Below are 23,939 nucleotides of genomic sequence, written 5' to 3'. Positions count from 1 at the left end.
AAGAGTAGTACACAAGTGCTGTGGTGACTGATATTTTTTATCAGCTTTCTCAAACAGAAAAAGTTTAGGCCCATTGTATTGCCAGAAATGAGTCTCTGGAGGACTCTAAATAACATTTACTATGTAACTTGACTTATTCTACAGCACTCCATTATGACTTTTTACAATTGTTTATGTGCAACAATGACTTGTGTTACTGCATCTGGAACATGTAACAGTCTCTTCTGCAAAGGTAAGATCTCAGTACACTTAAATAGGATGCTTTGACTACTGAGAAGTAGAACCAAGGTCTGAGAAACAAGGACTCTACCTTTTGCAGGCACAGCTGTTTACTTCTTTTACTACAGATGATGTGGCAGTGATAGATGTCTGTCCACCTTCTACAGCTGCTCTAATAGCTAGCAATCAGATTTTTTAAATGCGGCGTAGACAGTTCCTTCCCTCAACGCTTGGTAAAATACCCCTGCAGTGCAAGTTTTAGTCCATCAGTAAGACCCGGAAGTCTACCGACTCTATTAAAGCAATAAAATAGCCTTTTGATCAGCAAATAAAATTTAGACTTTAATATAAATTAGCAGTGATGTTATGAACAGTAGATGTATGTATAATTAACCCAAAATCAGTTTACACATGGTATTCTTCATTGTTTAACTGTAATGCTAATATTGCTTTTATGGTGCTGAACATCAAGCACAAGTTCATCTCCAACCTGAACTTGGATGGGCTTATCGAGAACAACTGCAGCTTGTTTCCAGTGTGAGAACTCATCAGATGTATTCAAACTATGCTCTTCATCCAGATGAATGTGATACCAGAAGGGAATTGCAGTGACTTGGCCAGACTTGCAAATTTGTACCTAAAAAAAAAATTTTAAATATTACTCAGTTAACACCAGTTTCAAATCATTTCAATACACTTCAGAGACATCTGCAGGTAAGTAAATTCTGTATTGAAGTTTTCATCCAAGGTGAGTAATAATTGAGAAGTTCTGCAGAATGGCAGTTGAGTGCACTTTTATATATATATATATACTTACACACACACATTAATGTACACATACACACAACTCACCTTCACTTCTCTGCTGGAGCTGTTCAACAAAGGATTCATGAGATCTAGCCTTAATAGTTCTGCTGGCTTACTCAAAGGTACACACGGTAACGTAGAGAGATCTAAATACACACGAACAGGTACCTAGGAGTACATACCAAAACTTTAGATGTTAATAGCCATTAAAAAGTGAAAAGTTGAAGACTAAATTATAATGCAAAAGTTTCTAGGAATTATTGTAACACCTCTAAGAAACAGCCAAAATGCACCCTTCTAATCGCTTCTCAAGCCACGGTCACTGCTCTGTACAGTCACACTGTCTTTCACTGCTCAAAGTTTCTCCCACGCTAGTTCTAAGACCAAGTACTTCCTGTTTTCCTTTATCCCGAAGTCCCTGCATGGTCACAAAAGTGTCTCTTTATATCAAAACACAACGAAGAAGTTTCAGCTCTTAGTTTTCTTGCATTTTACAATGAAATTAAACAGCCAGACAGCTGCCTGCAAACTTTAGAACGGTGCTTGGAAGACATCCACCAACTTCATACCTTGAACTGGTTGATAAAAGGGGCTATATTAAACCCAAGAGTTGGTTCTGTTCCTTGAACAGCGCTCTCCAGTAATAGAGACTGTGATTCTACAAGCATCCCATATACCAACACGTACTGTGGGAATATCTTCCCTCCACTGTGAAGTAAACATCTGTAAAATGAAAGATTACACTTCTAAAGCATATAATTCAACAGTAAGGAAAGAACATTACCTACATTTAATAAAGAGACACCAGCTCCTCCACTAAAGTCAAGCGCTCATGAGCATTTGAGTTTGATCCATCTGACCAGACAACTGTACTACACCAAAAAAACAACTTGTCACATAATATTGAACTATAGGAATAAGCAATCTTTCCTCGGTGACACTATTAGAAACAGTGATATTTCAAGATGAAGGTGGCTGGAATTATTCATAGCACCAGCATCTAATACTGAACAACTGGCAGAACTGCTTAATAAACCTTTAAGTCAGGAAGTACTTACTGTTGGGGCACCGGTTCAGGGGCATACACATAGGGAAACAAAATCTGGTTGGCATTTAAGTCAATTTTGAGTGTTTTTTTTTTTTTTACTGAAGTTAACAGCAACACAGGAGACAGCCTTTTTTCCCCCCTAAAAAGCCACCCGAGGCTGGTTTCTTGCTACAGAGCACCATATTTCTGAGAATAGCAACGTGACAGATGCTTTCATTCATCATATCAAACAACTCCAATTCAATACAGACTATTTTAGGGCTCCTTTTCTTCTAGCAGGCACCTCTGCATAAGAATTCGGCAGCTAAGTAGTACACCGTATGTGTTTTCCTCCTTGGCTACTTGTAATTCAAATTGGTTGGCATGAAAAGTCAAGAGTAATTTTCCATTTTTTTTTTTTTTTTTTTTACAGCAATAGTCTTTCAAATCATCCAAAGATTTATCCAAAAGTTGGAAAGTCACAAACATAAATCCTCTGAAATATCCTGCAGTCACTATGAATGGAGAAGATTCCCTAGTGCCACAAGGGGGAAATAAACCCATTTCATCACTACACACACACATTATTTCTCTTGCTCTGCAGTCCTTCCCACCCCTTCCTGCAGATTAGAGCTAGCTCTGTTGATGCCTCCCTGGCTGTTCTAACCCTATGAGTTTGTCTTTCAGCAGTACCAGTTTGTGTCAACAACAGCATGACATGCACATCAATCTGGGTGTTTTTTTAAACCTTGCGCTAAAAGCTACCTCATTTATTTAGCAACATGACACACCTAGCCCAAATCATGTTCTTCCATACAAAAAATAAAGCAGTCTATGAAAGTGAGATCTTGACACTTTTTAAAGATACATGTATACAGTGGTCAGACACCAAAGACACTCTGGGAAATTTACTCCTGAAGTGAGTTCAATTTGTTCAGAAAACAAGCTTTCCTACTCTACAGAAGCAGCATCACAATAATTTTGTGAGTTAGAAGGACCACTTTTCGAAGTCTTCAGATAGTTACAGATTCCTGAAAATACTTTTGTCCATTTATACTGTACCTGGATATTGCAGCCTTTTCCATCACCTCCTGCTGGATTAAACCAGATGTCTCTATAACATCCAAAATAATAATACTCCACAATTTGTCTGATTTGGGTCTCTGTAGTACCACATTTTCATCTTCCAAATGGCTAAGCCAAAATTCTAATGTTTCCTTAGGGAAATGATTAGCTTCTGAAATTATATTAAGGACTGCCTGATGCTGTTCTTTCTCAATAGAACTGTAGGCTTTAACTGGTCCAAGTTTGCCAGCTATAATCGGGAGGATGGAGAAACCTTCAGATACATCTAATATGTACAAAGGATCTGGAACCACATCTACGGAGCTCTTGCTTTGACCTTCTTGGAGGTTCCCCCCACTGCCGTGTCCATCAACATCCATGGACTGCAAGTCCTTGCTTGGATTTAAGGATGACAGAACCTTGGCCATGGCAGCTTTAAAGCATCTGTGGTACGGCGCATTGTTCAGCAGAGCTATTTCCGTAGATTCCAACACACATACTTGACCTTTGCCATCCTGTTTGCTAGTTGTCTGAAGACCAGCCAGAGCATTACATAATTCAGCCTCATTGCCCAAACTCAGCGTGTCATCTCCGTCACTGCAGTCCATCCCACACTCTGAAGTTGAAAAAGAAATCTTCTGGATCTTCAAGTAGCAGTCTTGGCAGCAAACTTCCATCACCACAGTGTCCCCAGCCTTCACAGAATAATCTTGGCAAAACAGCACAAAAAGTCACGTCAATTACTTTACAGCAAACATTATCACTGGAGCAGCCATACAGCACTCTACAAAAAATAAAAAAGCAAAGCATTATCTCTTTTTTTTATTAGTTGTTACTACTGTATACAAAAGAATTGTTCTAGTTGCATTTCTCAGTCTTTGGAGAGATACAGCACAAAGAAGCTCAGGTACATGACACCCTGTAGGCTGGAACCAGCAGCCTTCTAAAGAGGGGGTTCCTCCCAAGCTCAGCAACTCACTAACTGAAATTAGCTCTGGTGTTAACATTTGCCTCGAGCTGTCCCACATCAGACAAATCTCAAAACAAGCCTTTCTGTGATAAACAGGTATTACTGTGAATGTTCTGTCAACAGCAGAGCTAAACAAAACCAAAGAAATTGCTTTGGCTTTAAGGTGTTAAATATTAATATTTACATTTTAATACTTCCTGTAGACAAAGCTGAATTTGTATTTACATTAAAAACAATAGCTACAGTTTAGAAAAGGTCAGACTTCACATAAAATAAAATAAACTAGAGCATTTACAGAGCACAGTTCAAGACTGTCTTTGGATACTCTGTGTCTGTTTTAAGAAATGACAAGAAAATCTGATACAGACCAGAATTTCAAAACAAAATAGCTATAGTTTGACAAGCATTTCTTTCAACAGCAATGTAGGCTAAAAGACTCTCCTCCTTCTATAATTTCAGCTGAACCAATCTATGACACAGCTGCCTCTGCTGTCCATCAAAACATGCAAGTGAATGGAAAACAGGTGAAGAGAGAATAGAAGCTGCTGCAAATGACACTAGAACTGCAGAATAGCTGGTCCAATGAAGTTGTATCCAAACTGGATGTGAGCTGTGTTCAGTTTTCTTTTTGTAGCAGAAACAGGTAGCAATTACTACCTCACCTCCCTTTCATATGTCACATCCAGACTATGTAAAGTCAGTCAGCAACCTTACTTTTTGGAGTTGCTCCAAGAAGCATTTGATTCAGTATAGAAAAAAAGAAGTGTTTGTTCTCTCAGACCTTAAGAAGGCCCCTTACCTACTTCACCACAGTCCCACAGGCAAGACCTGCTGCAGCAGCTGCACACTGCAGTCCAGAAACTTGATCACGAACCACCTCACAGCTACTTGTCATTGACCTTCTAATCTAATTACTGCTATTTCCTAGGCTCTGAGATAAAGTGATTAGCTCAAGAACAAAATGAAGACAAGTTAATGTACTGCAACAAGAAAATCTACAGGACTTACCAGAGAGGCCCTGCACAGGATAGACTGCCTGTTCCCAGCAAGTTTCCTCACTGGGACTCGTAGATAGAGCATGCTCATCGTCAAGCTGTAGCACAAACCATACCACAACAGCATCTAGCATTCCTCCTTCAGTGACTGGCTGATTGAGCTTCCACGGCTTTCTATCTGCAAGGCTTTTCAGCTCCTGACCAGAGTGGAGAGAGTGAATTGTGAGAAAGTTCCTTTCCACACATCAAAAATGGTTTCACTGTAGTCACTACTAAGTTGCTCAAACTGCTGTACCAGCCCATGAGGGCACCCAACAGAAACCCCAAGTTAACAAGCTGCTACAATGCCAATTTTCAGTATTAGTACTCATTAGCATAGGGGATCTCTTCACACAGGAAAGCACAGTTATTGGCACACAGCCTACTTGCATTCATTAGCCATTAATGTACACACACCCGCATCTAAGAATGTATGTGTTTAAAAGCTGGGAACTGCAGGAAAAGAGTTAGGCTGGCAACACTTGTCTTATGAGAAATAAGGGAGTGTCTCTTACACTGGACTCCAGCCAACCCTTAGACACATACTTTGCTTAAAACCTGCATTTAAATTTAATCAGTTCCAGAAATACTGTATGTAAGCACTGAATTCACTCAGCAGTTCAGCCTGATCATTACAAACACACCAAGTCAAACATCTTTGAGGATGCTTTGCTCTCTGCTACCTAGGCCATTGCCTTTGTGTAAAAAGCTTAGGTTTACACAGTTTTACTACTGGAAAGTACTAGGATCTTCCGGAAAGAGATCAGGTTATGAATTCTCCAGTACTTCCTAAATAGTTTTAAATATCTAACAGGAATTAAGTCATCTTTCATGCACACTTTCTTCTCCCCAGTAACTACCTCCTACTATCAACACTGCCAAACATGGAAGGCCCAGCTCTGATGTCATAAGACAGTTCTGGCACAAACCAGTAACAGGCTATCAATCGCAATGGACCAAAGATTCTCTTAGTCACAGCACTGCACACAGATTTATTGGCTTCCTGAATGGCTCATGTCAACACTGCTCTCTAAATTTCGATCTTAGCAAAATACACAAGGAAAAAGAAAAAGTTCCACTCTAAGAACACGACTAGCTCTCATATGCTGCTTTTTCTACTTTTCCTTTTTTGTTCTTGGCCTGTGTTCTCCAAGAGTTGGTCTACCTCTCATCTCACAATTGAGAGATGGCTGAACAATGCACATGTCAAAGTTACAGGACACTAATTAAGTTCATGATGAGATCTCACTTCTTCAAAAAAAGTGCTTTGTTGGCAACAGCTCAGTTCCTTTAGGGCCTGAAAGGAACAATCAGCTGCAATTACCAGCTGCTAAGGTAAACAATCACTTCCACTCCCAGTGGCACTGATCTGCTGCCAGCAAACAGTACCTGGGCTAGGTAAAAATGTCTGCAGCCTGTAATTATAGCCACAGCTCATTCCCCTGCCTGGGAGGAACCAAGCTGGTGCTGTTAAATACAGCAGTAATAAAGTGACTGGCACAAGTCAGCTGCCTTTTTATTGTTTTGACATGTTATAATTACTTTTCTGATCTTTACTGATATCTTTGAAGCATCCTATAAAATACAGTACAACAGCATTTCTCAAACTGAGTTAAGTCTTTATCTCAGTTCTCTCAAATAGTAGTTAATACAAGCAGAATAAATGCAGCATTCCTTCTTGTTGTTTAAAAGCTACGTTGATAAAATTTATCTTTGAATTTACCTTCCTAGTGCTAAGTGATTTTGGATCTAAACTTCCATCTTTAGTTGGTAATTCTGCTACTACTGATAAGCACAGCACACTTTCTTTTTAAAAAAATCCCATATGAGCTCAACACGTTTGCTTGCCTTTTTTTTTAAGCCATAATGTTAAACATCAGGAGTGGCCACTACAGAAAAAAATACCATTTGAAAGTAACTGAGCACTGTTGAAATTGCCACACTTGCCCACTGACAAAAGTAACAGCAAATAGTAACTAATTATTCCAAATAACTTAACTGCATTTCTTCCCTATACCTCTACTTACATCTTTACCATTTCAGAACAGGAAGACTTGATTAGGGTAACAGGAAATGTCAATGGAGGAAATACGAACTATGGTTTACAGAGTTCTTTACTCTTAAGATTATCTTTACAAGCCTGCCAGCAGACAGAGGCTTAACAGTAGTCATCTCTCAGACATAACAGTTTCTTATTGATGTTAGAAGTAGAAGCAACATCAGGTCACAGAGATCGCTCCCAGTAGTATTCTGAAGAGCCTTGTCTAATTTCATTTTTAACTTCAGGATGTCAGAGAAGCCAACTAGGAAGAGCTATTGATTCAGCACACTGCAACTCCTGGCCAAGCAGTAGCCAAGAATAATTTCATTTATATAACAGAATCTATTTTAAGCTCTGACTCACCACTTCAATGCAAACTCTTCACCATGGGTCAATGAGCAAGAAGCACACTCACCAGAGATCAGATTTATTTTTTAGCATGCTCAGCTGTGAGCAGCTGAGATCCTTGCCATATAGTTCAGGCCTATTTGCTATACGCAAAGATATTCTGTGGAAAATGCACACAAAAAGCCTACTGTGTTTTTAGAAAGCTGTATTACAGAAATGCCATAAGATACAGCCCACAGGAGCTGAAGGGTGGAATCAAACTGATTGAATAGGATATGGTAACTACTTTATCTTCCCTACCATTTACATTCACCCAAACACTTACAGACATTTTGGTACAAGATGTAAAAAAAAAAGAAAAATCCTCTTTTGTCTTTAAGATTTCTTTGAAGACTCCAACTTTAAAGGAATTAACGAAGTCAGCTCCATAAACCATGCAGGACAGGTCTACTGCATTCTTCCTCCCCTTTCCTGTACTGATGCTGGTGGCTGTTTGATCCAAGGGTGCACTGGTTTAGGGAACTAAACTACATCACACAAAGAACCTACCGCCTTCAAAAGAAGGAAGACTGTCATCTGATCAACCACATTGTTACCACAATGAGACAAATACCAAAAACAGCACAGGATTTCAAGGCAGCACTGCCAACTTTGCACACGTGAAGTGTTGTGGAATTGAACATGGTGAACAAATAAAAAGACATAGGTCTCGTTTATAAATAGGCTAGCTTTAAAAGATAAAAAAATAATTACCTGCAAATTGTTGAAATCCACTGTCATTACTTGGAAGGGTTCTGTAAGAGGTATGTAGCCTCCAGGAATTCGACTGAGCTTCTCAGTGGTGTAAGGTTCAACAGTTTCCTCTGAACCAGCAAAAGCATATGTTGGACTAAAGAACTGCACTGAATTTGGCAGATGTACACCAGCAACTTCTTGTGTTTCCACTCTGGGGTGGGGGAAGACAGACATTTCATATAATTTGACAAAAAAATCATTCCAAGGCTGGCGAAGTGTTTTTAAAGGCAGAGCAGAAGAATAAAACAAACTTAATATTCTCCTAGAATATTGATTTACTGTTTTGTGCTATGACTCTTGAAAGACAGCTAGTTCAAACTTGAAAAAACAGTAGTACACTGGCATCTTAAAAGTTTTGTGGGAAATTTAAATACATCTTTAGCAGAACTTCAGTCTTCTCACAGGTTTGCCAGTTCATTTGTTCTTCTGAAAGTAAACGTATTTCACATGAATCTGAAACAATTGCTTTAAAGAGAGCAATAATTTCAGGAGAAAAAGAAAGCTGATCAAAAAAAAAAAAAAATCAGTAGAGTTAGATCCTACAGTGATTCTAGAAAACAAGTAATGGGTACAACCCAAGTAATGGGTACAACCAGCATCAGCTATACTAAAGAAACAGTGTTTTAATGATAATTTTAAAATAATAAAGCTACAATAAAACATAAATCAGTATGAAACTTTTTGTGAAAAAAAGAAGAATGAGGAAAGATGCTTTCACACTATTTCATCAGGCATCCTGCTCAAAAAGAACATTCTAAAAAACACGGTTTTGATGCAGACCATGAAGGCACCCAGGGAAATGTGGAAACGTACATCAGAAGGATCCAAAGAGATCTGGATGGCTTAAATTTGAGACGAGGTGAAGTGCTTTACATAAAGATTAACAGCACTTGTTAGGGGTATTGACTTAAGACCACTATAGCTGTTGGAGGAAAAAATGGATCTTAATCTAAAAGACAGAAAATTTAAGAGTGACTTATCTTCTCAGCACATAATCTGTGGAAATCATTTCAGCTCTACTAACCACCAGACCTTAAACTACACTATTAGAATGGACTGTTAATTAGACAATCCAAAGCTACAATAGATTAAGTTTCATCCCATTTATATTTTGGGAGAAACAGTCATTATCATCTTTCAATGCAAAAGACATTTTAGGAGTCATTAGTTATTCACCATTTACAAGAAGGTTCTTCTATGGCCATCTACTATGGGAACTTCTGCCTTCTTTCTGGCTACTGTCCAGGTGTACTGCATTAGAAGAAAGCCACTGATGTGGCCTAGCTGTTTTCCTGTTCCAGTACATGAAAACATCTGTATAAGTCAGCAGATTTTTTTTTGTCTGTAATAAGAGTAATCCTAAACAAATTGCATCAAGTCAAAACCTCTTATAGACTGTCTCCATACAGTAATGTTGTTTTAGATTATAAAAACAAGAATAACTATAAAAATAATTGATACACAGCCAGAACTGGTTCCTACAAAGAAACCTGATGGTATGTTAGTTCAGCATTACGAAAGCCACATGCTCAGAAGGATAAGGCTAGGTGGGGTTACTAACACCATGCCTTTACAAGATCCTGTCCACACCTTCTGAAAGCACTAGATCCAGCAATGAGGTATGGAGCAGATTATAAAGAAGGTACAATAAGGATAAATGCCAACTGTTAATACAATAATCTTCAATATAGAAGCTGAGAAGTAGTTTTACTACTATGGAATTATGTTTCTTTAGGATGTGTTAAAGGCATATATTTCAGCATTACTGAAAGTCAAGAGTTTCTAATTAAGTGATCCAGAAAATCCAAACAGGAAGGAGAAAAAAAGGAGCCTAGAGAAGTGTTGGGGAGAGCGGGAACAAACCTCAGTGAGACAGACAGCCATTCAAAATATAAAGAGAACAGTAAATGAAATGTCTTCAGTAAGTCACGAGGCCTTTTTCCAGATAAAAAATGCGGGTCCAAACTGTGCCAGATTTTAAACGTACCTATGATGTCTACGTATCTCTTTGCATTCCACTGCCATCCCAAATATTGTTGCACTTGCAGGAATAACTCTGCCATGGTCTTCAGTACTGACATCTTGATTTTTAGCCTGTAATTTGAATAACATGCAATAAGACCTATTTATATCATTACTACCAAGCCTAGTTTATGCCAGGATTACAGTCAAAACATCAGAAAGTTCAGTGACTGGGAAAAATCTCCAGTCTTTTTCATTCCAGCTGAGCATTAAACCTGTTTCTTACATATGTATTTTAATACATCCACATATTGTCTTTACTTTTCAGTCTACTTTTTCTGTGTAACTCTGAATTGTGTTTTAAACTGTGTTCTATTAGAGTATACTGAAACATTTGAGGGCCTTTTTTACATGCATCATTCCAGTACTTAACACTAGAGGTCATCAGTTTCAGTTCAACAGAATACGTAGGTTTCCAACCAGATAAGACTTGTAAAATTCTTATTATTTGGAATCAAGGCAGCATCCAAACAAACAACAACAAAAATCCTTGTATTTCTTAAGGCCTAACAAAAGCCAAAGCAATATGACAGAACTTTGTACGAGTTAACATACACTAGCTAAAAGACAAAATACAAAGAGAAGAAAATAAAATACCCAGTAGATTTGTTCAGTATTCCAAGAAGGATCAAAGTTAGCAAAAATAAAGAGCACATGGCGTATTTATACAACTATGACCAACTCTTCCCTAGTGTTATGGTGAGAAGAATTTCTATCATAATTTAGCATTTTTTTCCTTAACCTAGTCTGTCTTCCTGCTAGCTAGCTAACATCTCAAAAATAAAATCACTAGGTTGCAGAGTTGCAGGGAATTAGTGCCTTTCGCATACACACAAACCCCTTTGATGTTACTTACAAGGAAAAAAATCAACAGTGATCAAGAGTGATCTCTGTATGCTGCTCTTGAAAGGCTGCCTCAGGGAAACATGCATTCAAGTACTTGTCTACTCAGAACAGCAGCTCACAGAAGTACAGTGCATGCAGCTCTCATTACTTTTCAGTCAAGTTCATTCATAGAACCAAACCCTAGAACACTAATTTTTAAATATGAAGTATTCACAAAACATTCCTCATTCGTACATGTGAATGTGCATACAAATGCATTTCTGAATTTATATTGAGCATGAACACAAATAGAAATCACGTTTCCACATACCTATGTCACCTACCTTCGGCTGTAAAAGTAGATGTTCCCAAGCATGTATCAAGCTCTCCACAATCCCTTCTCCAAATAAGCCAGCATCAACAGTTTCTGTAACAACTAAGGAAACTCTAGATAGGAGGAAAAAGACACCACGAAATATAATGCATATTATGCGTGTCCTTTAACGGTCATTCTTTTAAAGAAAAAAATAATGGCCACTCCAATCTGAGATCAAAGCACAACTTCTGCAAGTGTTCTGTAGTTTCAATACAGATGGGCAACTAAATTCTTTTAACAAGTTAATCAAAATGCAGGTAAGAGATAAATATCAAGCAAGAATTTACCATAAAGCTTCTTGGTCAGCGTTTATTAAAAAAGAGTAACTTTTTAGATAAGAAACTAACCCAAATAAGATGTTCCAGCCTGAGACACAGGCAGCAATGCTGCAGAATATTTATCTTCACCTTGTGCAAGAGTATATATGTGCATGTGTTATAGATTTTTAACATTCCTATTTAATCAAAGTGCAATAAAATTACTATGCAGACTAATGAATGCTGAAGTCCTAAATATCCTTTGGATTTAAACTAAAAAGTATGCGACATAAAACATTTCCAGAAGAGTAACAAATTACTCCTGACAGGTGACACATCAGATACACTAAAGAGGATGCATATAGGCAGTTACTACAACTCAGCTGACACAATTAGACAAGGCTTAACTGGCATGCTCATCCATGGCAGCTTCGCTCTTTTGTATTAGAGAGGCTGTACTACCACCACAGATACATTATTGAATGTTAATAATGAGAAGTAAAACAGACCATTTCCTTCCTGTATGTTTAATCTGCACCCCTAATAGTGGTGAGCTGGAACAATAGACCAGTGTTTTGCATATGCCAAAACAAAAATCCCCTAGGATTTCCACCTGCTAAAAATTTGCAGATCTTCCTGAAGAACCCTTTTTGAATGGGATAGGGAACAAGAAGGAGTAGAATATCCTAAGAAGTCTGAATCACATATAATGAGCAGTGTAATGCTGGATCAAGTTTTAATTTGCCAGAAGTCATTCCAAACTGACAGCTTGAAGTCATGGAAGGAAGCCACAAGGATCACCAAATCCAATTCCTAGGTCCATACAAGACCACCCAAAAATCAAAACCTATGTCTGAGAGCACTGTCCAAATGTTTCTTGAACTGTGCTAGGCTCAGTGCTGTGACCACTGCTCTGGGAAGCCTATAGCTCTTATTTTGCTTTAGAATACATTACTTAACACTGCAAAATTCAGCTATTTAGTTTTCCAAAGCACATGGATCTCTGCTATACAAGACAGGTGGGAAGACATATGTATACAAAAATAATGCTCAACACAAACACAAAAACCTATTGTCACAGGACAAGTTGCAACACTCTTCTACTGAGTTTCACTCCAGCATCTAAAGCTGCTCTCAATGCCCTTTGGATCTATCCCATGGCAGGGTGCTGACATTCAGTTAGCCCATCCACCACCAACACTCCACATTTAAACCCTCAGAAACCTGCACACATCACATGGCATTTTCTTTCCACTTCAAAACACAGCATCACTTTCTGTAGTGACTAGAAGGGAGAGGAAGTTTTCCCCTCACTCCTTCAGAGGAACAGGCTGACACTTTGCATTTCTGATCTCTCTGACAAATGCAGGAGTTAACATGGAGCTGCAGGGGTGTGGTACATCCCAGGAACAGCCTTCCTTTGTAGGTCCTATCACATACCTCCATCCTATTCACCAGCTGCAGAAAACAAGCCACAAGTGTGTCAAATGATTACTTTCACTGTGTAGTAACCTAGCTTATTTTTTTATTGCTGCAGTGTAATTGCATATGCCCCAAAGCTACCACCAAACCATTCAACTCAATCTGTGAGATCACTGGTTTACCATAGAAATTCACGTGATCTCAAAAACATTGTTTATGCACAGCTCTATAAAAAACATAAAACCTTCCTCACATTAGCTATGATTAAGTACCACAGACAAAAAGTTATTTGCTGTTTAGGTCACAGTATATTTTCTTGAATTAGGAGCAAAATTTAAAATACCATAGAGCACAATAACTTACCTTTCAGGTATGTGCTTTGGAATTTCTATATCAAGTGACTTCAAATGCAGAAGCTTGATCTCTCTTTCCATATTATTTGCTGCCACCACATCACAGGCAAGTTCATACATGGTTTTTGATAACTCGCAGGCGTAGACCAAAGATGCTCCTGCCTTTTTTGCAAACATACTGAAAAAAGAATCAGAGCTTTTTCCCCCTCCAGTTTAAATCTTGTCAAGTATGGAAAGATACTGAGTCTTTTGAAGTTCAATTTACAAAGCTGATTCATATTCAAAGGGTTAAACATTTTTCATTAAGTGAAGTAGTTTCTTGTGTAAACACTAATACTACATTAATTGATATCCTGTTGATATGCTACCAACAACAATAGCAGGATACTCCCTAGCTATACTAAGCCCATTCTTTACAGTACAGCATTTTCATTAAGCAGCTTCTGCCTATATCAAGTGATTACTAAGTACTAAGGATTTTAGGACAGAATACTTGACATTAGAACTCCAAAGCCAACATGAATTCTCCAATATATACAGCAATTCTCAGCATTAGAAGTAAACAAAGCCCTCCCTATAAATCAAAAATTGGTTCCAAAAATACAATTAGACAATAACCTCAAGACTCAATGACCTCTGAAAGCTTTGTTTCTTAAGTTGTCTCAACAAAGCATGAAAGTCTTTTTTCATAAGCACACAATTTAGACAAAAGTTTCTAATAAGTTCACATTAAACATGTGCTTATGACATACCTCAATATTCCTGTTCCTGTTCCAATATCAAGGACAGACTTGCACCCTGAGCAGACAGCATTCTCTATTGCTTTTAGGTAAGTAAGATTCCTCTTGGCATCATTGAGCATGATGAAGTGCCAACGTTCCACAAGCCAGTTTGCAACACGGTAAAAATTCTCCTTTGCATCAGCAAAGTCTGGGTTAAGCTTCACTGCTTTGTGAAAATATCCAGCTGCTTCATCTCTAAAGCCCATTCTAATAGTAAAAAATGACAAATAAATAGAAAGACATTCAATTGCCAATTATCTGTAAATATCTACAAGTCTATAAAAAGATCTTAGGACAATGGAAGTATTTCACACTAGTTGGAAAGATCTCTTTAAAAACACTGATATAAAAAAATATTTACAGCTCTACATCAAATCACTTGGAAATGCAAAGGTAGTCAAAAATTGCAGTCTTTATCTGCTATTGCCTTTTTTTTTTTTTTTTACACAACTGAGGTTTTACAGAAAGCTTACTGTAACCACATGGCAGCAGCAAATCTGCAGTCTCACAGATTTTGAAGTCACAATAGAATGACACAAAAATTCAAAATTGTCCCACCATATTTAACTTGTGCATACTGTAAAAACAAATTTTGATTTGCCTATGCTTCCGTTAAGTGGCAATTTTAAAATTAAATTGTGAAACAATTTTTTTTAAAGATAACTATAGCATATTCTTAAATCAGATGCACTGAAAAATAAGACCTATGAAATGCATTAAAGCATACATTTTGCTAGCAATGTTGTACGAGTTGCTCCTTAAAATAAGCAACCAGTCAAAACTGTATACCTAACCAAAGCTGCTTTGACCTAGAACCTATGCTTTCCATCCTAAGTTCCAGATGACCTTAACATTCAGAGGAACAGCGAAGCACCATGTGTTTCAAGTTTTGGAGAAAGCAGTAAAAGAATGCCTTTAAGTATTAAATAATAGCATAAGCTCAAACAGTTTAAGAAAAAACAGCCCTACACATTACAGTACACATAACCAGCTTCCTCACTTGAAAGATCTGTCATATGTGACCTCAAGAAGGACCAGAGTCTAGTCAGATCCCTGACAATTACTGCCTTTGCATACTAACAGGATACAATGGAAGATGAACTTCAAAAACTGTAAGTTAACTACAATTACAGTAAACACAGTAACTCTGAACAATTATGGTCTCGTTTCTGTTTAGTAATTTAATGAATTGTTAAAAATACACTTGAAGGCAGCAGTACTATTACTTCAAGCTTTTACTTCAGCAAAAGTGCTCTTTTATACATATAACTGGCTGTGACTACTAACATTTTAGTATTGGGTACTTAACTTTCTAAGCTAACAAACAACATTCAACATAAACTATGTAAAATTAAACGCTTGCATTTATTTCTTTCGGGCACGTTTTATGTGCTCTGATGAATTTGGTATTCTTTATTAACATATAATATTAAAGTAAGCTTTACAAAAGCTGAATATAGATCACTACAAACCTGAAAAGATGTTCTCCCATACTATTACATATCACTTCATCATTCGGATACAGTTCAAGAGCCTGTTCATAACAGTTAAACAGATCTTGAATCCGTGCTAGAGAATCTAGTTCTTCTGCCCATTTAAAGAGAGTAAACTGAAACGTTTCCTAGAAAATAAAACACAGACCATTGAGTTGACAATAGTTACCAGAAACATCCTGACATGCACCTGAACACACTTCTTTCCCTTAAGGAGCAGCATGCAATGCTCAGTATTTTCCCAAGTTACTTGGGACAACACTTATCACTTGAAGAAGCTAAAGTAAGCTCTCAAATATCCACACTGAATATCATCACCCAGCAACATTATACTAAGAGCCAGCACGTATACTACTGCATGCTATGCTGTACTACAAGCCAATAATAACAAGGGATTATCTTTATTGAACTTAGTTGACACATACTGCACTAGAAGTGCAATTTTCTTCCCACAGAAACATACAACTCATTAAACAAGTTGCTGTCTCTGTTACTATTTTTCTTCTTTTAGAAGACTGAGTAGGAAGATCAATTACAAACAAAAAGTCACAGGCACAGAACATGTTACGTAGCCTCAAGAGAAAATCAAAGAGCACTTACTTTGACACTGGTCTTTAACTCAGGAGCTAAATTCAGTACCAGAAGATAGTGAGCATATGCAGTTCCGTAATCCTGGTCCTCCAGGCAATGCTCAGCACTCTGCAAAGATCGGGAAACCAACTCCCGCCTGCCAGCTTCCTGACCACTTCTGGGGCTCCGACGAAGTTTAGCATTGGAGTTGGGCATTCTGAAGGATGGAGGTACTAGCTCTTCCTAAAACAAACAAGTTACATGTTCTGTAGGCAAAAAGGTTATGCACAAAACTAGCAGACCAAGCTACTTACTAAGAATTCACAGGTATCGAGAACTCTTCCCCCAAATCCTAAGCATTCAGAAACATTCTCATCTTTACACCCTTGACGTATCCATAAACTTTAAAGTAAGTATTCACCATGCAAAACTTAGGTATCAATTGTACTTGCATTATACTAGATCCTACAAACAGCTTGCATTTCTTTCCTTTTCAGAAACTAATTTTTGTAATGTGTGTTTTGGCATATCTCTAAGTAGTTTTGCACACCAGAAACTCACACATTCATAGTTTTCATATCAACCATAAAATCTTCAGGTTAAGACTCTTCCACTTCAGTAATAGCATCCCCATAAACCAAGGGCTTCCAGATAGAGAGCTAACAAGCTCCCAATTTACTTTACATGAGATAACACGCTTATTTCTTTCCCTCATGAAGACGTCAGTTAACAGAATCAATACACACCCTTTGATAACTGTTAACACTTAAACTTGTAATGCTTACCTACGTACAAGGGCCTAATAGTGCCTTCAGGATTTTCAGATATATCCTAAAGCTGAAGAGAGCGAACGTTACATAAAGAGGAACCGCAAGAAACACAGCATCACCCTAACAGCTTGCTTAATAAAAAAAAAAAAAAAAAAAAAGCACCGGCCGCATAAGAAGCAACCGCCACCAACTTACAAGGCAACACGCAAAACCAGCCGGGGCCGAGCAAACCCGCCTGCCGCACGGCTTTGGGGGCCCGGAGGGCAGCAAGAACAGGGCAGCCAGCCCTCACAGGCAGGCCTCGCAGGCCTCACCACCGCCGGGCTGGCGGAGCGAGCCTCAGGGCCACCACCCCAGCGGGCAGGGAGCAGCGGGGAAGGAAGAAACCCGTCCCTTGCGGCCGGGCTGGGCGCTCCCGGGGCCATCACCTGCTCGGTGCCAGCCGCCGCTCCCCAACAGCCGCCAGGCACGCTGCACACCGCCGCCATCTTAGGATCCAGCGGCAGGCGGCGCACAGACGTGCCAGCGCCCCGCCCGCCCCGCTGCGTACTTGGTGGCCGCCCCCTAAGATGGCGGTGGGCAGCTCCACGCCCCACTTGCCTCAGGCCCGCTGGAGGAAGGAGGGAGGTGCGAGGCGTCGGAGGGCGGCGAGGCAGGGTGCTCGCCAACCGCAAAACCCAGTTACACGCCGCAGGATTGAGCAACTCTTCTGCTTCACGAGATTGAGAAATCCGTTTGCTTCATCTTTATTTCTGTTTAATTTATGAGGAAAAAAAAGTGCGTGTTTTTTTTTTTCAGGCTTCTCCTTACAATTTTAAGGTGTAGGCATTCACTTTATTTTTCATTTACGTCAAGGAACAACTGATAGGCAGAACATATTGAAGAACCCAAGAAAAAATGAGAACGCTAGAAACTGGCATTACAGAAAAACTAATGCTTTGTAAGCTGACAAGGAGGCCAGGCAAAAATTCATAATTATTAGTAAGAAAAAGGCTTGAGAAAACTAAAACCAAAAATCTGTTTTTTAATGCCAATTTAGCTTATTACTTTTGAGGTGAAACTTCAAAACATTTTGATCAGAAACTGTTCCTTAAAATTTCCTTATTGCTTCTTTGTGTGGATTCTGACTGCTTATTGGCAGGGCGTGCCAAGCACAAACCTATGGATAACTCTGCTTGTCCCTCTCCCTCTGCCATATATATAGGTACATGTGCATATACATGTAAATATATGTATATTGTCCAAGTTATTTTGCCATCCACATCCAATGTTTAAAATTTGAAATTCAGGTCATAGGGACACAGGGCTAGAAGTGGCCTACAGCACTGTTAAATCCAGTCCCTTGCTATTCAACATTACTCAGACCTGCTCTACATGTAAGAGCCTACTACCTTAAATGTTTATATCATGCAGTGTAACAACCACGTGCTGTGCAGGCACCACCTATAATTGAACTGCAGTTACGGTGTTTGTAATATTTAATTTGAATTACGTTATTGATAAGCCTGGAGAATGACATTAGAGGAAAAAAATTCATACCACCTATTTTTAAGTCATAAACAAGTCCAAGTTGTCTTAGGCCTTTGACTCTGCTCTACGTTAACAGAGGAGCAAAATTCAGACCTTTGCTCCCATTCCTCAGTGCCTTATCTTGCTCCCTTCTATGCCTATGGCATCACTTGACCTGCACTGTGGGACATGGCAGGCTGCCTCCTCCTCAGATCAACCACATGCAAGGCCCTGGAGCAATTTTATTTCCAAAAGGCAGTGTTCATTTGGTCTTAACCACTTTCTGGGACAAGAACAGGCTATGGCACTCTTTATTAATCATGAAACGTTGAAACATGAAGCTGTTTATCATTGCTTCCCTTTTCTAAAGCATGAATACAGCTCTCCCAGTGCTTTAAAGCTCTGGATATTGTAGATGCCTTCACTTCTGAGAAACAAATTAGTACCATTTAAAAATGCCTCGCCAGCATTTTGAACAAGGTGAAAGTAGTACATATGGAGGGGAAAGTTAGTCTAAAAGAAACAGTGGCAGTTAAAACCATAATCTATGGCAAACAATTACTATCCTAGACTACTGTAAGTGGGAGATAAGCCTACGCACATTTCGAGTGAAGTGTCCCAAAGGACAGCACTGAGGACAAGTAGTTGAATGATGTTACAAGCAGTTTCCATGTAGGAAAGACATTGCCAGAAAGCACAAAAGAACTTGTGAAGAACTTGGGCTGAAGAAATTCTAAGAGGATGTACAAATATTATCATCAGAGTGTATCAAATATTTCTTATCTAAACTGAGCTATAAAGCAGAATTTAATATCTTATTAAATCAACTGGTATAAACAGACCTAGCCCTTCAATTCTGAAAGTAAAGCAATGAACTTTAAATTAGTTACAGATGGGGAAAAAGCTTCTCTGAATTTAGCTTAATTATGCTTTCCAACTACAGGAGGATAGCATGGGGAGAAAGACAATCATTAACATCTGTGGGACATAGTGGGAACATGAGGGCATAGTACAGGTGATTATCACCTGTGGACAGTGAGGTGTAACAGGAGTTGGACTGTCCTGAATACTGTGATGGGCCAGGAACTTGGTAGCTCAATCATTTTCTAAACCTGTTCAGCTGTGTTTTTAGACCAGAGAAAGTACCAGATGCATAGCATAAATATCTTATAGTGCTTATTTTTAAATATAAATCAAGTACTATGTGCTAATTTGACACAATTTACATTGATATTTCACACTGTTACATTTGTGGGAGATTACTAAAAACTGTCAAAGTCAAATCCTTGCAGTTTGGATGAGTCAGTTCAGTTCAAAGGCTGGAGAGGTTTTTTTAATTCCATACTCACTTTGTACATCTTGATGGAATACTTCAGAGGAAAAAAAATGGCCACAGAATATAATGTTTGCGTACAGCTGCATACTAAGATAATTCATTGTGTAGAGTTTGTGTTACAAAGGAATGCCTGAAAAGAATGCCCATCTTACCAGCTACGTATGTGATTGCTGTAATAACATTCAGATTAGTTGACAGTAGATTAAATAATGTTGGTCTGCATCATGGGTAGTCAGACATTAGTCCACTTCTATTTGCAAACCTGATGGATGAGAGGAGTATGCAGCCTAGTAGTACCTTGCATATGCATTAAGCTACTAATATAATGCAAGGTAGGAGTTAGAATGAAACAGTGTAAACTCTAGCCCTGGATAGGGCTTTCCTCCTGAGGTAAAAGTGCTTAGGAGACAAAACTACAATACCTTGGAAGGATGTAGTTGCTGCTGCTGTTTTCGTCAGTGTTTTCAACAACTCAACACAGCTGCATGTTTCAAATGGTGGAAGCTGATATCAATGCTCTGTAATAAACCATCAATAAAGCTGCAAGTTAAAATTACTAATCCCTAACTCATCTCTCCATAGCATACAGATTGGAGACAGAACCAGCCACAGGAGAACAAATAACAGTGTCTTTCATGAAAATCAGCATTTTGAAGTGATCATTCAAGAGCATAAGAAAGATAAGGAAGAACAAAACAAACACCTTGATAGTATATGCCTATTGTATAAAATAACTTGAAGAGGGTGTTTCATAAAACCACACTTGCAATGATTATCAAGGGCAAATAGCCACAGCAAAGATAAATAATAGCACAAGGACAGAACGTTGCCAGAACTTCATGTAGTCAAGCTGTGTTAGTCTTTTAAATGAAGCTACAAGAAGGCTGTAGAATTTGATGACCTTGATTAGAGAATGGCAGAAGAAGGGAGAATGTTCTAAACTGCTGATATAAAAACACTTCTAGCCTTAATTAGCAAAAAAAGTTCAGCTCCTTTAATTGCTCATTAAATATGCAGTTTTTGCCTATTTAATTTAATGGTTTATTATTTCTCCTCACGTCTTCTCCCTTTCTCTTTTTTAATCATAATTCTGTCATTTCGGGCTCAGACAGTGTTTTGAATTGGTGGGTCAGGTTTTAGAAAACACATTTAATCTTTTTCTGTAGGTGCTAGGAATCCAGTGTGTTGTCTTGATAACAACACTGGATCAACAGTGCAGAATTTCAACAGAATGGTGGATTTGCTTCCTTGCTTTATGTAAACATAATGTTTTTAAAATTTGAATTCAAGTAACTTCATGCGATGTACGCAACCCGATTACTTTACAACGTTTCAGTGGAATAATAGGAGAACTGCAGTAAGTATAAACAAGCGTGACAAATATTCTAAATTTCATCCTGAAGACAAGCACAGGACAAAGTAAACAAACTATTCATGGAAACCATATTTGCTCTTGAAATGCTGCTCCAATAATGTAAACAGAGATAAGAACTGTTTGTTATTTTTTAAGGTGGATTTTAATTTTCTTTTAAACATAGTTCTGTGTAGCATAGTGACTTCTCAGTTAAATAAGTTTAGAAAATAGACATAGCAGGCAAGGCGATGTAGCGGTCGGGACACTTTCTTGCAAGGTTGGGTGTTCAGGGTCTTCCCTCGGCACCACCTTCCAGCCTGTGGTCCTTTCAGACAATGAAACAGTTCCACATTCAGGTAAGTGGAGTGATCTCCTTAGGGTCTCGCTACAGGATTTGTTCTCCCTGCCAGCGGCGCCCCTCTAGCTGAGAGGGCCCCCCTGCAGGTCGGGCAGGGTCGCACCCTCACAGGGTGCCGCGGCAGCCGGCCGCCCTGTGGGCCGGGCCGGCCGGGAGCGGGCCGCCTCCTCTCCCCTCCTCTCGCTTCCCTCAGCGCCGCCCCTGGCAGCGGGGAGGCCGCCTTGCCGCTGCCCGCGCCCAGCCCTGCGCGGGGGGAGCCGCCGGAGCCGCCCGCTCTTTGTGGCCGCGGCTCCCGCCTCAGCGCCGCGGGGCTCGCAGCCGCCGGAGCGGGGTGCGAGGAGCGCTGAGGCCGGCCCGGCCCCGCAGCCATGGGGCTGCAGCCGCTGGAGTTCAGCGACTGCTACCTGGACAGCCCCTGGTTCAGGGAGCGGGTGCGAGCCCACGAGGCCGAGCTGGAGAAGACCAATAAGTTTATCAAGGAGTTGCTCAAGGATGGCAAAAACCTGATCGCCGCCACCAAAAGTGAGTGGGGAGGGCTGGGCTGGGCCGGGGGTCGCGCCGGGTCGCCGCTGTCGCCCTGAGCCGGCTCCTGCCCGCACGCAGCCGCTGTCCTGGCCCCGCCGCGTTTCAGCGCTAAACAGCGGCTTGCTGCTGGTGCCTCGGGTTTAAGGCGGCGAGCGGGGTCTGCCTGGCTTCTTCTGCCCACCTGCCGCCTCCTGCGGGCCCCCTCCCTGCCGTTTTGGGGCCGGAGCTCCGCGCCCTGGGCATGGGATAAGGGGTCGGCAGCAGCGCCGGCTGCTAAAGCTCTTGTAACGCCGGTGGCAGCTGCACGGTGCCTCGGCCGGGGCCTGGCTTAGGTCTTCGGCGGTGTACGGCCCGAAGTGAGCCAAGAGGGGAAATCTGGGGGAAAAGACTGTGTTCAGCTTCACCGGTGCGTTACCGAGCTGAGCGGCGGTGCATTGCATAGCTTAAAGAAAGCTACGCATAACACGTGCATGCGTTTGTTATCCGTGGAGAAGCTCCTGAAAGTACACCTTTGTTAAAATTTTAAGTGTGTTCAGGAATCACAAGAGTTACACTTCTGCGGTGACAGCACTAGTTATCAGCTCTGTGTATTTGGCCTTTCAAAATTTGATGGCAATTCTTAATTTTGTACTTGTTGAAAATATATATATTGTGTGTATGTATAGTAGCTATGCTGTGGTATGATGAGAATCTTTTTTTTTTTAAGTGCCCACACTAATAAACATGGTAGTATTGTTGTAATGTAATTTAACTTAAGATCTAGTAGTATAGTCTCCTAAATATCTATTAGGATAATTGATCATACCAACTGTACAAATGAATCACTAATGCAGCACTCTGCTACCGTTCTCAAAAGTATTCTGCATCTTTGATATCATGGAAAATTTCTGAAGGCAGAGAACCACAGTTTTCAAGATACTTCATTTAAAGTAGGTTGAGAGGGAATTGGCCAGTGGTGTGGGCTGTGTAGCTGCCTGGGTAGGATGAGAGTCTTAAAAACCGAGGTAACCTATTTGGTGCAAATAAAGAAGTATTCTTGCCTGCTTGTGTCAGTTTGATGTGCCTGGGTTAAAAAAAAAAAAAAAAAAGGTAGAAAATACCTTATCAAGTGTCACTTGTTTGTAACTCTTATTTGTTGGCCAGTTAATGTTCAGTTCTTGCAAATCAGGTGTTCCTTGAGGATGTTCTGTAATCTGTGATTTGAGGTGTCAGTAGAAATTATCTTAACATGGAATACAAAGTACAAAAATGTTTCTAAATTTGAGCAAGAAAGATAGATAGAAATCATTCTACATTGCTTATATTCCTCGGGTATTTAGACAATCTTCTGGTAAGTGTCCCAAACTCTGTTTCACACGTACAGTTACATACACAGAACTTAAAAGCCTGGAGATGGGGAAAGCCCTAATTTCTGTGAGCCTCCTGACCCCAGAAAAATCCTCTGCTGATAATGTTGGTTTGGTGTGCAGTGAGTGGTGGACGTAGCTGTGTGTGGTAAGCCTCCTAATGTGTTTCAGTTTTCCGCAGTTGTCTCTCCCCTCTAGAGAGCCCTGTTTGACAGGTTTGAAATTGGGTCGTCTTCTGCTGCTGCCGGTGAAACAGTGCCACTGTTCAACAGATGTTAAAAGCCAAACCGAACCAGAGGAAATGCAAGGAGGAGTTACAACTTGTTAGAACCCTG

At 39.8% G+C, this 23,939-nt stretch overlaps 2 protein-coding genes across 6 annotated transcripts in view; one reads left to right on the top strand and one right to left on the bottom strand.

Moving 5' to 3' along the window:
• Positions 1-534: 534 nt before the first annotated feature.
• On the bottom strand, positions 535-17,713 carry PRMT9 (protein arginine methyltransferase 9). 5 transcript variants are annotated; one of them, XM_083833625.1, is made up of 14 exons: positions 17,605-17,712; positions 17,192-17,243; positions 16,437-16,649; positions 15,816-15,964; positions 14,314-14,550; positions 13,572-13,739; positions 11,498-11,600; positions 10,294-10,400; positions 8,265-8,457; positions 5,097-5,280; positions 3,116-3,827; positions 1,596-1,749; positions 1,072-1,194; positions 535-856 (listed from the first exon to the last, which is right to left on the bottom strand). In XM_083833625.1, exons 3-14 carry the CDS (start codon positions 16,620-16,622, stop codon positions 641-643), a joined length of 2,532 nt encoding a protein of 843 aa, XP_083689751.1. In that variant the 5' UTR covers positions 16,623-16,649; positions 17,192-17,243; positions 17,605-17,712; the 3' UTR covers positions 535-640. The 5 variants fall into 5 exon arrangements, 4 of the variants coding, with proteins under 4 accessions (XP_083689751.1, XP_083689753.1, XP_083689754.1 ...); XM_083833627.1 differs by having other exon boundaries at positions 17,372-17,692; XR_014583317.1 differs by lacking the exon at positions 1,596-1,749 and having other exon boundaries at positions 17,605-17,713.
• A 3,774-nt stretch (positions 17,714-21,487) lies between these two features.
• The window catches only part of ARHGAP10 (Rho GTPase activating protein 10), a 144,170-nt gene continuing 141,718 nt past the window's right edge, over positions 21,488-23,939 (top strand). The window contains exon 1 of the mRNA XM_083833629.1: positions 21,488-22,255. Coding sequence (XP_083689755.1) covers positions 22,102-22,255 — 154 coding nt within the window. The 5' untranslated portion in view covers positions 21,488-22,101. The remainder of the gene's footprint in view (positions 22,256-23,939) is intronic.

The sequence above is a fragment of the Anser anser genome (assembly GCF_964211835.1).
Source record: "Anser anser genome assembly, chromosome: 4".
Taxonomy (NCBI): domain Eukaryota; kingdom Metazoa; phylum Chordata; class Aves; order Anseriformes; family Anatidae; genus Anser; species Anser anser.
The sequence above is the reverse complement of the archived record's forward strand: the minus strand, read 5'-3'. Positions and strand labels throughout refer to the sequence as shown.

Coding starts and splice junctions, on each gene's coding strand:
- PRMT9 (XM_083833625.1), bottom strand. CDS start 16,622: ATGCCCAACTCCAATGCTAAACTTCGTCGGAGCCCCAGAAGTGGTCAG. Junction 10,401..11,497: donor ATCTACTTTTACAGCCGAAG/GTAGGTGACATA, acceptor TTCAAATTACAG/GCTAAAAATCAAGATGTCAG. Junction 5,281..8,264: donor TGGATTTCAACAATTTGCAG/GTAATTATTTTT, acceptor CACTCTGGTCAG/GAGCTGAAAAGCCTTGCAGA.